General features: G+C 38.6%; 1 protein-coding gene across 1 annotated transcript in view; it reads right to left on the bottom strand.

The window, feature by feature from the left end:
* Positions 1 to 16425, bottom strand: part of adamts16 (ADAM metallopeptidase with thrombospondin type 1 motif, 16) — a 69692-nt gene that overhangs the window by 39893 nt on the left and 13374 nt on the right. The window contains exons 4-5 of the mRNA XM_088327913.1: positions 5382 to 5754; positions 2322 to 2524 (exon numbers count right to left, since the gene is read on the bottom strand). Of these exons, the coding sequence (XP_088184039.1) occupies positions 2322 to 2524; positions 5382 to 5754 (576 nt within the window). The remainder of the gene's footprint in view (positions 1 to 2321; positions 2525 to 5381; positions 5755 to 16425) is intronic.

Here is a 16425-nt window from a genome sequence, read left to right as displayed (position 1 = left end):
TATTTGAATCAGTTTGATACCAAAAGTATCGCACACCCCTACATGTAAGTGAGAAGTTATTTTCATTTTAAATGTGATTCAACTGCGTTAGTACAAAAATAAATTAGGATGTCCGATACCATTTTACCAGTACTCAATCTGAGCGTGGTCATCAATACCTTCACAGAATACAACATTTTTTTTAACCACCACAACAATGAGTGAATATTTTAAAAGAAATGCGTATAAATTCCATCATAATAGTTTTCCTTAAATTGCACTCAATAGAATTTTTTTTATCCTTTACATTTTTTTTTTCTACCTGCCAATTGTAAAAAAGTCTGTTATTAAAAACACTACTCCTAATATTACTACTAAATATAATTAGGTATGATCAATAAAACTATTTAAAAAAAAAGCTAACAAAAAGAGCACTAAACATTTCAGTATTTACAACACTGACACTAAGTGATAGTAACATTCCTACTTTTGATCCATTTAACTCTCACCACAAGGGACCTATATATATATCACAATTTATCACTTTTCCAGAAAAGGTTATGAAAATAATAGTACTTTTAAAAGTTTGGTTTCTTTTGTGTTGAGCTTTTTAAACAAATTTTGTATTGCACGGCGGCGCAGTGGTTAGCGCTTGTCCGGCACAGTTCATGTCATGGGAACCTGTCGTGGGTTCAAATCCAGCTCCAGACTTCCTGTGCGGAGTTTGTATGTTCTCCCCGTGCTTGCGTGGGTTTCCTCCGGGCACTCCGGTTTCCTCCCACGTTCAAAAACATGCATTTCAGGTGAATTGGCTGGTCTAAATTGTCCCTAGGTGTGAATGAGCGAATGAGTTGTCTGTCCCTGTGTGCCCTGCGATTGGCTGGCAACCAGTTCAGGGTGTCCCCTGCCCACTGCCTGGAGATGGCTGGGATGGGCTCCAGCCACCCCCCCGCGACCCTAATGAGGATAAGCGGTACGGCTAATGAGATGAGATGAGATACACAATAGAAAGTCAAAAAAATCACAATGAGCTTCTGTCAGCCATGCTTGCTTTTAGTTACTTCTCACCCACGAGTACAACTGTATCCAGAGTGCAGGGTTCTCAAAATATCACCTGCTATCGGCCCAATGCCAATGTAGCAGTAGTACCTGCCTATCCTTTAACTAACTAAACTAATAAGAATATGAGTTAATTTAAAATTACGATAATAATAGTAGTAGATAGTAGTAAAAGTAGTAGTAGTAATAGTAATAACATGTATTATTATAACATTGATTGGCTGGCAACCAGTTGAGGGTGTCCCCTGCCCACTGCCCGATGATTGCTGGGATGGGCTTCAGCACCCCCGCAACCCTACTGAGGATAAGCGGTGCAGCTAATGAGATGAGATGAGATTATAACATTGATAAAATGATAATGAGAAGAACAATGAGGATCACGTACAACTATATGAATAACAGTGAGGGAGACAAGAAGAAGTCATCGAATAAGACATTTGACGTAGACAAATTAAAAAAATGCTGAAGAAAATGATCAAAATTTAGATAAAAATTACAAAGGAGAAGACGATAAGTAAGAAAAATTAAATGAAGATTTAAAGTCTGTACCACTTTTCTGGAGAGTCTTTACCAGGAGCGGGCAAACTACGGCCAACGGTCCACATGTGGCCTGCCAAGCTTTTCAAATCACCTGGCCAAATAAAACTTTTAAAAGTACTACAAATAAAATGATTGTGTTGTTTTGGTGCCACTCTTGTCCCAAATTTTCTTTTTATCCCCCACATTAAAATGTATTTTTCTAAAGCAGTAACGTCAATCAAATAATATAGGTTTTATTTTTTTATGAAAATGTATAAGTAATTGTTCATATTTATATTTATGTATAAAAATATATATATATACTTTTTCCGTATACACTATCAAGATGGGGTTTTGGGGTTTTTAAGGGTTATTGATCTATCTCCGTTATTCATTATCCATTATCCATTATCGGTCAGTTCATAATACGCTACAAAGCCTAGGAGCCGGGACACTTACTCTCAGCCAAAAGGCCAAGCTAAGGTCCTAGCCCTAAAGCATTGCTGCGATCATTGCGAAATTAATCCATACCCGATAAAGTCCATAAAACACAGCCGGAGTGAAAATAAATAAAAAAGTCTTAAAAATGGTTGCCCACTCCTAGTCTAAGCTATAGTATTTCTGTTCCGACAGTAGTCCTTTAAAGGGTTGGCGTAGCAATTCAGATGTACAAATACATGGATATTATTAAATGTGAAATATGAATGTAAATAAAAATGTAAAGACAATCAACCAATCTGTCCAATATGGAGGTCGGTTCTCACCATATTAAGCACAGTGAGAACATATGTAGTGATGTTCTCGTGGCCATGGTTGTCCATCATCTTTTTGTCCACAACCACCAGGGTCTCAACATTAAGCTTTCGACCATTGTGCTTTTTTACGATGGTTGCCCTCTTCTTCCTGGAAATGAGCTTGTACTCATCTGGAAGCAGGGAGTGATTCTCTGTTGGGGGTTTTGGCATGTCTGGTAATAAACATAAAAACACCGAACATAAAAAACATTTGAGTAAACTAATGATAGAAAATATTACCCAAGGACATGTAGCGGTTTATGTATTTGGTAAGCCAGTGATCCAGAAGTGTGGTTTGGAGAATAAAAAAAACAGCACAGGTGTTCACTGATGTCATCCTCCAGGAATGAAAACACAAAGTGTGTATTCATTCACAACAGACAGCTGAAGCTCTGCAGGTTATAGATGGCGGTACCAGTCTAGACTTTATGACACAGCTGAAGTTAAATGATCTTGAAGTTATTAGTCAAACCTAAACATCCATTAAGGTGCAGAGTGAACTTTCACCTAATCATACTGTAAACGTTTCCCTTAACCTTTAGCATGTCAGACAAACCAAAGGACACATTGACCTACAGTTCTTGTGGAAGGTTTTGTCATCACATGCAGTTTTGGTGGGTATTTTTCCCCATCGATTTCCTTCAAATAGTAAAAACACAAGATGGAAATGTTCGATTATGAAAGGTTTCATTAAATTGAATCAAAAGATAAGAAAAGTCTTTATGGCCATCAAAGAAACCCAAAATTGCCACGTTTATTTAACCATTTATCAGTATTAACTACTCAAAGTGTATGCAAGTTTCACCTCTTTAGATTAGCCAATAAATTGCCAAAAAGTAAATAATCCAATGTGATGCGTTTAAGGGGCCGGTCACACAGACATTTGCGGCTGAATCACGGCCAGAAATTTCTGTCTTTGAGGCGGACGCCATTGGACGCATTAAGATCGCCATTCAGACGAGACACAGCGGTGCTTAACACGCAGTCGGAAATTCGCGCGCGGGTGGCAGCGCAAAATTATTTGGTGCTGCTCAAATCTTCAGAGCGCGGGTACACAGTCTTTCATGAGCGTATTGAGGCTGAACCACGGCCAGAAATTTCTGGCCGTGAAGCAGGTGCTGTTGAGCGCTGTTGGACGTTTTGAGACCGCCATATAGACTCGCGGTCGGAAATTTTCACGTGGTTGGCCGCGTTCAAAACTTTTGAGCTGCTCAAAAGTTTGAGCACGTGTTAAACCGCGTGCCGCACACGTGGTCAACACGAGGTAATGACGCAGAAATGACGCGGAACGACGTGCTCTGGCCGCGGCCAGGGCGTGCTTACACATGGGTAGGACGGGAAATTTCAGCGGGTAATCGCGGGTGGAGCATGGTAATAGCATGTTCTGCGCCTGTATCGCGGTGTTATTACGTGAAATTAGCGTGTTACGCGTGTGACAGTCAAACGCCTTTCTCCGCGTATAAACAGCGCGAATGCCGAGCACACGTCATTTGTGCTCGTGACGTCAAGGGGGTGAACATGGATCCCCGTCAGCGTAGTTTCTCTTCATTTCGAATAAATCTTTCGGTGCATTCGCAGCAAAACTTTAATTCTGGGACCTTAACTTAGCCTTTTGGTTGGGAGTAAGAGTCCCGGATCCTGAGCTTTGTAGCGTATTATGAACTGATCGATAATGGATAATGAATAAAGAAGATAGAACAATCTTCCCTAAACCCCCCTCCGTCAACGTAGTGTTCTCGTCTTAATCCATATTTATTTCTTGGCATTTCTTCTCAGGATAACAAAATAAAATTGGTGCCATAGCTTGAAATCTTGATCTTTACGGGACTGTGTCCTGTGCGGTTAAGATTGCTACAGCCCGGTGCCGTGATTTGCATCCCCTCGCTAATACAACCACCTTTACCTCGATTTATCTCACTTTTAAGTAATGTAATGGCGAACATATAACTAAGACCAAATAGTTTTGCATTTGTTGGAAATGTAATACAACTTAATCCACTCCGTCTTTGCTTTTGTTGTGAACGTATTCGAACAGTAATGCACACCGTATATAAAATCCTCCCCCCCATCGCGTGAACGCGCATTCTGCTGCGCTTCCAACGAAAGCGATCGTATTCTATATAAAACGCTTATTAAAACTATAAAGCGAGATAATTATAACAAGTGGGAGATCCTAGTCTATATAACGCGTTAATTTAAACAATAAAGTGCGATCGTATTCTACAAAATGCGTTTGTTAACGCGGATGAAAAAGTCAAAAGCGATCGCAGCAGAATGCGCGTTCACGTGAGGCGGTGGGGGGGTGAGCCTGTTGCGTAGGAGTCGGATTTGGGCACAACACCGGCTCGGGAGCTTTTATACCCGTGGTCCACACGAGAAAATGACGCAGAAATGACGCGATGAGGAAGCGGAACAGTCGCCGGCGTCTTTTTTCCGGCCATACCACAGATGAACAGCGGGTTGGCCAAATTTGCGCATTTTCCATCCCGGGCAACCACAGGCAAAAAAAAAACCGCAAAATTTTAGCCGTGATTCAGCCGCAAACGGCTGTGTGACCGGCCCCTAAGACAGTGATTTACTGTCAGAGGAGGCCATGAAAATATAAGATTCAAAATATATCAAATGTTTATTCATTGTTAAAGGTTTGTTTCTCATTTAACTTCAAAATGTTGTCTTTCTTTTTCAAAATCTTTGAATGTTCTCATGAGAGTAGGAATATTAATAATACAATTAGTATGCTACGTAGAAGTGTTCTGACTGTCTGCAGATGCAGAGTGAGGCACACACTTCTCTTTCCTCATGGCAGAGGGCAATAGTCAGACTAGGGATTCTAATTTGGCACATAACTCAGCCCTAAACAATAGAATTAGTGATAGTATTAGCAGGCTAAAAAGCCTTCCAGTAATATTTTTCTTGTAGAATGGATTTTTTTTCAAGTTGGAGGATAACCTACAGTGTCAATTGATTTTTTTTTAATTCAAAGGAGCTATATATCATCATTAAGTAAAATGAGAAGTTTCCCTTACATACATTTCTTCCGTCTTCCGCAGAAGTGTTGCCTCTGCTTCCGCTTGTACATGTAGACATCGTCTTGCTGATGGGAGCCATTGTAATTTCTTCTCATGTAATACTTCTTATCATGATCTGTGTTAGTATCGGGATGATAACCCAGCTGCTGTTCATCACTGCTCAATCCAAATGGCCTTTTTGTGTTGTAACCGTTGTATGCAATCGAATCCGACGATCTCTTCTGAAAGACCCGAGGTTGACTTCTTGTCCGCTCACTCTTGTAGAGGATGTGTGGCTGGTGATGGGAAGGTGCTGTGAAGTTTTCTCTTTGAGCATAGTATCGGGGCACCGGCCTCAGGAAGTAGTCTGTGTCGTGAGTACGAATTAAACCTGACTGGAGACAAGATGCAAAGTACAGTTATCCGAGAAAAGGGTCCCACTAATTTAAAACAGCAGGAAAAAAATATAATAACAATCCTGTTATGTTAACCTATAGGGCATATTGCACACGAGTTACACACATGTCGTTGACCACATAATTTTATGTGGCCCGCAATATCTAAATATGTGTATCCATCTAAAAATAAATTGATCAAGAGTGCTTTGACAAAAACCTAAATTTCCAACAATGCCTATTGACAATGATGTCTACAAAGTCAGCTCCACTACACAACAGGGTTACCATGTCAATGCCAATAAGTGGAATTGAGAAATATCCTTAAAATTACCAAACATATTTTGTTATATTCAGTTTATACACATTGTACGTGTATCTACCTTTTTTTTTCAATACAACTGTATTGTTTGTTACTTAAATAAGTAATATGTTTAGATTTTTTTAAAATCAAGGAGTAGTTAATTTATTTTACATACCATGTAATTCCTCTACATTATGTTACATTTATAATTTTAATCAGGCCCCTTTGAGTATATCTATTACGCTGGTGTTGCCCTTGGTGATTGTTTGACATCCCTGTCGTATTGTATCACAGTTTCAGCATTTTAGTATTTTGATGTGTTAAATCTAAAGAGATAACATTTAAAACAAACAATTAGGATGCTGACATTTCACAAGTATGACTTATACATAATAAGCTTCAAAATTGCTTTTTATCTAAGTCCCTACAATGGGGAGAAATAGACAATGCAGTTTTTAAAAGGCCCATTTTGGTAACCTGACTACCGTTTGAAATCTTGTTTTTATAACCTGTAAATGGAAAATACAATTACAAGTATTAATTCTTGATGAGTCAAAGACATTGTAACATGTACATTAGAACATTAGTGAAAGTTTTAGAATTAAAGTTTGCTTTGCAGTTGTAAAAAATTTGTGTGTATGAGAAAAATGTAAAGTAACAAGTAAATGACTTTCATGTTATACAGTCCACCTTCCCTGAAGATAAATGGAAAGTAGCCTGAAGTAGTGCAGTTGGATTTTCAACAAGGAAATACACTCTCTTCTAAACTTTCTATTGTCTCTTTTTGCTGACGGTATGCCAAGATTCAACTTGGCGCACCTCAATTACTGGCTCCGATTCTTTAAATTCAGCATCTGTTTTGCTGCTCAGGGTTAAATTGTATCTGAAAATAGAGGATGTCAGGAGAAAATTATGCGAGGCTGGCTGAGTCATGATTTGATGTTATCTTGATATTAGGGACTTGAATACCTCAAATAACCTCCGTGTTGTGTAAATCTTACTCACAAAAAGTAATTAAATAGATTTGTTGTGTTTGATCTAGAGATAAAATAAGCTGGCATGCACTTGCTCAGAGGATGAGGAAGTCTTTCATCAAAATTAAAAGCAGTAAATCATTTATCACCACAATCTGTGGGTTAGGAGTGACTTTCTTTTGAAAACTGGAGCAGCAGGAAGGCTGTAAGATGACATACAATGTATACTATATGGATCTCTTGACCGCTAGGGTAATAGGGGCACCATATCCAGTGGTGTGTCTTGGACAAGTACAGCCCGGTGGTGCCCATCCCTCTCCAGGCCAACAAATGTTTCCATGCGGGCTCGAACCCGGGATCTTCCGCGTGTCAGGCAAATGTAGTTCATAAATACATGTTGCAGGTCAGCAGAAATTTTAGAATTCATAGTATGCATGTTACTATGTGTTGGTAACTGCAGAAAACAAATATTTGCAGGTGTTACCCACAAGTTATGCCAGCACATAGCTGCCGTATATCTGGTTTGGCTCTTCTCATTGAATGAGTATGTACTTACTCTCAGCGTCAAACTATGGCTGTATAAAAATAATGATCTAAAAATACAGGCTGGCACATTTGTCCACAGTCTTCCTGATACGTGATATGACCATCGACATGCATGTCATCAGTGCAGTGAGGCGTGGTGCCCTTTCAGAAAGAAACAGAAAACCAAAGCAAGAAGAGGACCATCAACAATGCACAATTCAATTGAAAACTGTATTTATTTTGCTATCAGCCGTCAAATTTAGTGATTTTTTACATATGCATTAATCTCAAACTAGAATTATTTGCCAATACTGAATGCCACCTACCATGCTTTTAAAGTCTACTGCTAAAGTATCCTATAAAATGGCCTAACATACAATAAGAATTGGTACTGTTATTTATTTTTATGTTTTTATCATTGAGTCTTCTAGGACTGTTTTGGTTATGGTGATTGTTTCTGTTTTGATGTCGATATTTTTTGCTCATTTATACGAAATTTGATATTTAACTCGCATGATGTTTGGTGGTTGATTGAGCCTATTTTTACCCTGAAAACTCCAACCTAATAATAACAGAGTAATAACATAGTAAACACATAGTGGACCAAATGGGTGCCAAAAAATGTACTAACCACTCTTAGTTCCTCCAGTCTCATGCAACTATGGGTGTAATGTTTAATTATTATGTATGTGGTAAGGTTTATATTATTATGTATGTATGAGGTTTATATTTTAGCAACTGTTAGTTTATCTAATCTCAAGCTTAATGACTTTATAGCCAATGTAAATGTTTATATTCTTATGCCCTAATGGGCATAATATATGATTATGTATTAGTCACTTTTTGTCTAATTTCCTCCTTTTACTCTGTGTATGTCAGGGGTGGAAAAACCACGGCCCGTGGACAACAAATGGTGCACCTGGCTTTTCAATCTTGCATGCCATACAAAAAAAAATGCGGCCCACTGCCTAAAAAGTTTGCCCACCCCAGGTCTATGTGTCGCGTGGACATGGAAACTGTTTTAGATCAAACTTTGATTTTTGGTATTTGGAATTTATTTTTTATTTTTTGGGAAGGGAGCTGATTTTGGCATACGGTGTAAGGATGGATGATATCGACGAATATGATGTGGAGGGGGTAAACCAGTTTATGCTGTCGGGCCTCTCGTTGATGAAAGGTTGCATGGCACGGCAACTCACCCCTTGTTGTGCTGTGGGCATTATGTTCTGTGTCAGGTTAGAAAGAGCCTAGGGTAATGAATGTTTGTTGAATTTTAGTTCTAGAGTCCAGCCACCTCCCACTGGGGAGATATGACTTTGGTATATTAATTGATTGATTCATTAAAAACGATCTTCTAACAAAACTGCAAGTGGTTCATTCCAGAAGCAGAATGTTCTCAAACCACATTCTGAATGCTCCTAAGAGCACAGCAAAGAGCTTGCAGCTATTTATAATTAAAAATGTAATTATTTTTTAATGCATTTTTCTACTGACGTCAACAATGTTGAACAGCCACTTGCCTTTTTTTAAAACAGGCCAGATTTGACCCAAATCCGACTTTAGACATCCGGGTTAGGAAAACATTTTTAAATTATTATTATGTTTTTTTTTTTTTTATAATTTCCCCAAATATCCTAAACTTTTATTCCATTACATCCACATTTTTTGTTGCGAGATTAGGTCATCTATTGAGTTTCCTAAATAGCCAAGTCATCAGATTACACACTTTACTTCCTGAGGTGCAAATAGCAGTCATAAAATCCCCGAAACACTACTTGGGACGGTGCAAGCAGCTGGCCCACATGGAGTCAGACACATCCAGACAAGCAGAGACAGGAAGAGGTGGGAGGTTTCACAAAAATGGAACTAAGAAAAGAAGTGTTCATTGCAGTCAAAGGTGCACCTGACCCTGCATGGAGTCTTCTTTTCTTCCTTAGAAGAAATACTGTGGTCCTGGGTACCTTTTGTCACCAAACAATAAGAAGAAAATGTAATAAAATAGTGTTTCTTAAATGCAATTGGCTCAGTGAAGCCGTTAAATCCATGATGATGCAAGTGCACTTCAGTAATGCATTGGCGTAATGTATAAAAGGTAAGACATTCTTACTGACTATCGCCGGCGACTTTAATCGGGCATGTTTGAGGACTGTACTTCCCAAATCCATTCAATACGTGGACTGAGCAATTAGGGAAAAAAAAACACTGGACCGTGTGTACAGTAAGATCAAACATCTAGTTGGATCTGCCCATCTCTGTCTGTCCCTCACCCCCTCATACACCCCCCCTCCCGAGGAAAACAAAGCCTATACAACAAGGACAGTACAAACATCTTCTTTGTTCCTTTATCTCTTTGTTTTCCTTATATCCTCACTGTAAAATGTGGAGCTGGAGTGCCAGGTCCAATTTCGTTGTCACAATATATCCCATGTTGTAACAATGACAATAAAGGTATAGTCTATTCTATTCTATTCTATTCTATCAATTAAGCTAGTGATAAGCAAACGTTAGAAAAATTGGCAGTAGGGCCGTATACCGGAGTGGATAATTGTGAAGAACGAAAGATTTCCCTAAGGGAAAACAGGGTGGAGTTGATGAGAAACATAATTTGAACACGCATCTGCCACTTGCAATGTCTAATCTTACTCGTGCATTCATTCTCTAGTCAGCCATTTGGCCATATTCAGTGCGACAGATGAGGTGAGTTTTACCATTCCCGGCTCCTCCGTGTTATATGTCGAAGTGTCCTTGTTCCAATGATATGAGTCAGGTACAGAGAGTAGCTAGTTAGAACCAAAAAAGCCAGGAAAAGAAAAATAAACACCTTAAAAGAAGGCCTGTTATTATTCATTCCACTCATCTTGCACCTATCATCTGTGTGTCCATAGTATGTGTTATGCTACGTGTTTGCTGAATTTAGGAGTTAGATAGCTACTCTCCCTCAAATAAGCTGATAAAAATTGGAATTCCCTCTTTTTTTCGAGAAGCAGCTCTCTTGGCTCACCCAAAAGAGCTCCGAAAAGCCTCTTAAGATTTATTTTGTTGCATTTATCCATACTTTAAACACTATTGTGTAACGTTATGCAAAAAAATCACTTTTGGGGGGCAAATAAAGCTTAAAAAGACAAAAAGAACAATAACAAAAGAAACAACAGCTTAATAAAAAAATGAAGGCAAAAAATGAGAAAAAAGAAACAATGATAAAAGAAAAAAGATAAAGAATCAAAAGAATACAATGAAATGAGAAAAAGGAAGGAAAAAAGCAGAAAAAAAAAATATATATATAAAAAATGCTAAAAAAAAGAAGTAAAAAAGTTTGGGAAAAAAAAGAAACAAAAGATGAAAAAATAAATGAAAAAGAAGATAAAAACAGGTCCGATCACAATCAAAAGCTCCCTACTGATGCCTACCATGTCATTGGGTTGGGATACTTGAACGGTTGGAAAAATGGATTGGTCTCTCAGGAACCGTCCTCTCATGGTTAAGATCCTACCTCTCAGATAGGACGCACTGTGTTAGATATGGCGAAATGACATATGAGCTCTTTAATGTTACCTGTGGTGTTCCGCAGGGTTCAGTGCTTGGTCCCCTTCTTTTCAGCATTTACATGCTTCCATTAGGTGATATTATTCGCAAGTATAATATCAGTTTCCACTGCTACGCAGATGACACTAAACTATATCTTCCGTTGGATGTATCTGCCACACTAAATTGTGGAAATTTGGAGGCCTGCCTCACTGAGATAAAAGAGTGGATGTCACTCAATTTCTTGCGTCTTAACTCTGAAAAGACCGAAATGTTAGTTATTGGTCCATCTAAATGCCGCGACTTATTCTCAAAAACTGCTGTGAACATTGACAAATGTCACATTACACAGAGTGACTCAGTTAAAAATTTAGGTGTCATATTTGACGACGATCTGTCCTTTCAAACACATGTGAAGAAAATTACTAAAACCGCTTTCTTCCATCTTCGTAACATTGCTAAAATTCGTCCTATACTGTCTCAGTCGGATGCGAAGATTATAATTCACGCGTTTGTTACCTCCCGTCTCGATTACTGTAATGCACTACTCTCCGGTCTCCCGAAGTCCAGAAACAAGAGTCTTCAGCTGGTACAAAATGCCGCAGCGAGGCTTTTAACTAGGACAAAAAAGTCCGATCACATCACGTCGATTTTGGCCAACCTGCATTGGCTCCCTGATAGCCTAAGATGTGATTTCAAGGTTCTCTTAGTATTATACAAAATCATACATGGACTTGCTCCCTCATATCTTTCAGATCTGATTTCCCCCTATGTTCCGGTCCGAAGTCTTCGTTCTGAGAGCGCCGGTCTTCTGGTGATCCCGAGAGCCAAGAAGTGTTCCGCTGGTTCGAGAGCGTTCTCCTTCCAGGCACCGGTGCTGTGGAATGCTCTTCCTCCTGAGATTCGATCTGCAACCTCAGTGGAAATGTTTAAATCTAAGCTTAAGAATCACTTCTACGCTATAGCATATTTATAACCTATACTTTTCGCGGACAATATCTCTGTATTATTTGTGATTGCAACATCCTTTGCTGTCTGGTAATCCTGGAAGGGGGATACCACATGAGCGGTCCCTTCTCAAGGTTTCTTCATTTTCCTCATGTTGAGCTTTTTTGAGTTTTTCCTTGCCCTCATGTTGGTTCCAGATCGGGGGATGATGTAATAATAGTCTGAAAAAATAGTTTGTGTAATAACCTGTGAAGCCCTTTGAGACTCTTTGTGATTAAGAGCTATACAAATAAAAATGACTTGACTTGACTTGTTAAGCCTTTCCTGTACTCAGGTTGCATATGAGTTATTTTGTCTTAAATCGTGTGAAAACTGGGCTGAGAAGCTCACTGTCTCAGGAACTACCGGAGGTCTGCATGCTTATGTACACCAAAAAGGAAAGTCTCTTTATAGACCAGGGGTCTCAAACTCAATTTACTAGGGGACCGACAGAGCTTGGGTCTGAGTGAGGTTGGGCCAAATCGGGTTTTCCACAAAAATCTGATAAAAACATTACACTGTATGTGTGGCCCCTTTAAAAGGATTCTTCATTCTCCTCATGCTGAGGTTTTTGAGTTTGTCCTTGCCCTCATGTAGGTTTAAGATCAGAGAATGCTGTAATAGTAGTTTTTAGTGTGAACAGCCCTTTGAGTCTTAATAATTAAGGGCTATACAAATAAACATGACGTGACTTATTCCCAAATATATTTGTTTTAGTTCCCTACACAAAATAAGTATTTACAAATACAAATATTAGGGATGAATATGAAAATAAATAAGTCAGTTCTAAATTAACCCATAATCTGCTAGAGCTGCAATTTAAGTGACAGTGTATATTTTTCAGTGCGTCTCAGTGGTAATAAATTGTCAAAAAATTATATTAATTAAATAAACAGCACACACGCATGTATTTTCATATCATAAAATGAGCTTTTTCTTTAAATACTCAAAGGATGATAATTTTTTTAATTTTATTTCCCTCACTTAGAAGGGGATTACATATGTACATGAGTTTTTGCAGTTTGTATTCTAACTTGTGATTTTTAGCATTTGTTTCTGGTTGCACTACACAATACATCGAGATCTAGTGGTCAAAAAATGCATTTCAAATGACTGTAAATAGGCGATTTTCGATTGAGAGCATCAGGGGTGCTGGACACCCACAGAGTTTTGCTGTTTAAAAACATGTTTTTCAATTCACTTAAAGTGATACAACATCTCTCATCTCATCTCATCAGCCGTACCGCTTATCCTCATTAGGGTCACGGGGGGGCTGGAGCCCATCCCAGCCATCTCCGGGCAGTGGGCAGGGGACACCCTGAACTGGTTGCCAGCCAATCGCAGGGCACACGGGGACAGACAACTCACTCGCTCATTCACACCTAGGGACAATTTGGACTGGCCAATTCACCTGAAATGCATGTTTTTGGAACGTGGGAGGAAACCGGAGTGCCCGGAGGAAACCCACGCAAGCACGGGGAGAACATACAAACTCCGCACAGGAAGTCTGGAGCTGGATTTGAACCCACGACAGGTTCCCATGACATGAACTGTGCCGCACAAGCGCTAACCACTGCGCCGCCGTGCTGCCCGTGATACAACATGTAAAATTCAATTATGGTAACATAATTTTTTGCCAAAGACTTTTTTATTTTAAAAGCCATTTTCATCAATTGAATGTTCATTTAAGGCTGTTTTTATTCACTGAGTGTTATTTTTTTAATTGAATTATGGCACTCTTGGGCTTCCATAATAACATACTCTCACGGTAATAAACAAAAGCCTCCAAAGATTCTGTTACTATGCCGCAAGTGACGCTAGCCGAGCAAAAGAGGAGTGAGAGCGGTGCTAGGAATTAAACGGACTCAACTATTTCCGACGCTGCGGTGTTCACATTTTGGTTTTGTTTGACTTGTTTTTATATATAACTAGCATTTTTAATCATATAAGCCTACCCTGTCCTTTATTAAGGAAAATCCATTTAAAAAAAATGATTTTTGGGGGTGCTTGACTTGAACCCCCAAAAATGGGCTGAACATGAGCACAGAATTAACATTAAAAGCGTGCATATTTTTTGGTCTTTATATTTGTAAAACTATTTTTAAATACACCATGCCTGGTGAAAAAAACCCGTCTTGGACAATACCCAGAAATGGAAAAAGAAATCTTAGAGTGTTTTGTAACCCAGAGACAAAAAGGATATGGAATGTCTCGGCTAAGTGTTAATTTCAAAAGTGTTCTCTCAGAATTCCACAAGTCAAGAAATATGAACGGCACACTGCTTCCACAGGTTGGTATACACAATTTATTAATTTATTTCATTGTGTGCCTATTTTTAAGCAGGGGTTGGCTTCCACACGAGTATATAAGGTAATCATTTGTAACTTGATAGTAACTTTCAGAGTAACGTGCTACGTTTTGGTATTAGTAATCTGGCGGGTAACTGCATTATGTTTCAAATGAGGCAAGTCGTACCTGTTTCCAATTACTGTTTTTTATAGAAATACTGTTCATATCACCATGCGAAGCCCTCAAGTAAGAAACCTCTGAGTGAATCTTGGGTGACAGTAACACAAAGTGTTGAGCTTTCAGTGACTTCAATGTATGTTTTGGAAAAAAAAAAGTTTCCAGGAATAACGCGTTTTGCGATTAGCGTAGCTCCGTAAAACATGTATCAGCTTGTTATGTTGCATGAGTGTTAACAGATGAGGGAAAATTGGCAGCTATATTGAAGCGTGAATTTGTTGCCTGGAGTTATCTCAAATAATCCTCTGCTTGCTTTTAGTGCATCAATAAAGTTCTTCAGTCATGCATACTGTACATGTTCCATTATTGTTTCCACTGTTGGAGCGTCTCGATTCTGAATCCTTCAGAATCACTAAACAATGCCCCAGACGCTCGTCACGAAAAGACACCAAGGACAGAAGTGATTTACTGTATATAAAAGAACCACAGAGAAGCTTGAACCTCCTCAAAAGAGTTCGTCAGCAATTCAGAAACGACAGGCACCATGTGTTGAACACTTTCTCACGTGATATTCAGAACGAGACGCACAAGATGAGCCTGAAATATTGGCGGACATAGAAAATAATTGATTTACAGATGGACTTTTACACCGTTGGCAAAAGGACTATTTATTTCATGTGCTTGGCTCTTTCATGTGAACCATCAATCACTTTTAACTTTGAAAAACGTTATAGTTCTGTTCTTCACTTGAAACACCACTTTTACAGTGTATGTAGGTGGCCGAGGCACAAAACAATGCGTACACTGACTTTATAGTACTCAGTTGCGTCCTTTAAAGGTCTGGAAACTGACTAGCCCTTCTTTTTTTTTTATGAAAATGTTTGGAATTTGTTTCAAGACCCTTTATCACTTTGAAGAAATATATGGCAAAAATTATATTATAATCAATGTTAATGTTTTTTTCCAGTTCCATCCAATTTCATAAACGAGTTAGAATGCTCTTTTCTTTTTAAGTGCATTCGATGTTTCTGGGAATTTCTTCAGACCAAAGAGACGTCTGGGCTCTGTTGTTTGTAATAAAAATGGTACTTGAAATTGAAATGCTTATTTTGACTTTTTACCAGTATTTTAAAACTTGTGTTAACAAAAAATGAGACAATTATTTTTGTCCGGTAGTAATTAGTTGTAGTAAACTTGTAAAAACACATTAATTTACTACAAACTTCTGTGTAAATTCTGGAGCCTTCGCTCTGAAAATGCTGGTCTACTGATGATCCCAAGAGCCAAGAAGATATTAGCAGGTTTAAGAGTGTTCTCCATTCGGGCCCCCACGCTGTGGAATGCTCTGCCCCATGAGATTCGATCTGCAACCTCAATGGAACTGTTTAAATCTAGGCTTAAAACACACATCTATTCCATAGCTTATGAATGATCTATTTTTCATGTTGACAATATGTGTGTATTATTTGTTATTGCAACATGCGTTGCAGCCTGGTCATCCTGGAAGGGGAATTACCTCAAGTGCGGTTCCTTCTCAAGATTTCTTCATGATATTCATGCTGAGGTTTTTTACCTTTTCCTTGCCCTCATGTAGGTTTTAGATCAGGGGATGGTGTAATTATAGTCTGTAGTTTGTAATAATAGAGCAAACAGATCAGCAACAATGGCAATTATTGATGCAGTAGAAGAAATCACCCACAGTATAGAAAAGAAGAGATACGCAGTCGGGGTATTTATTGACTTAAAAAAAGCATTTGATACCATTAATCATAATATACTATTAAAAAAACTGGAAAGATATGGCATCAGGGGAGTGGCTTTGAAATGGATTCAAAGTTATTTGACGGGGAGGAAGCAATATGTAAAAATGGGAGAGTTTTCATCTGAATATTT

This window comes from Urocampus carinirostris, chromosome 2 (assembly GCF_059441175.1).
Source record: "Urocampus carinirostris isolate Australia breed hairy pipefish chromosome 2, RoL_Ucar_1.0, whole genome shotgun sequence".
Lineage (NCBI taxonomy): Eukaryota > Metazoa > Chordata > Actinopteri > Syngnathiformes > Syngnathidae > Urocampus > Urocampus carinirostris.
The sequence above is the reverse complement of the archived record's forward strand: the minus strand, read 5'-3'. Positions and strand labels throughout refer to the sequence as shown.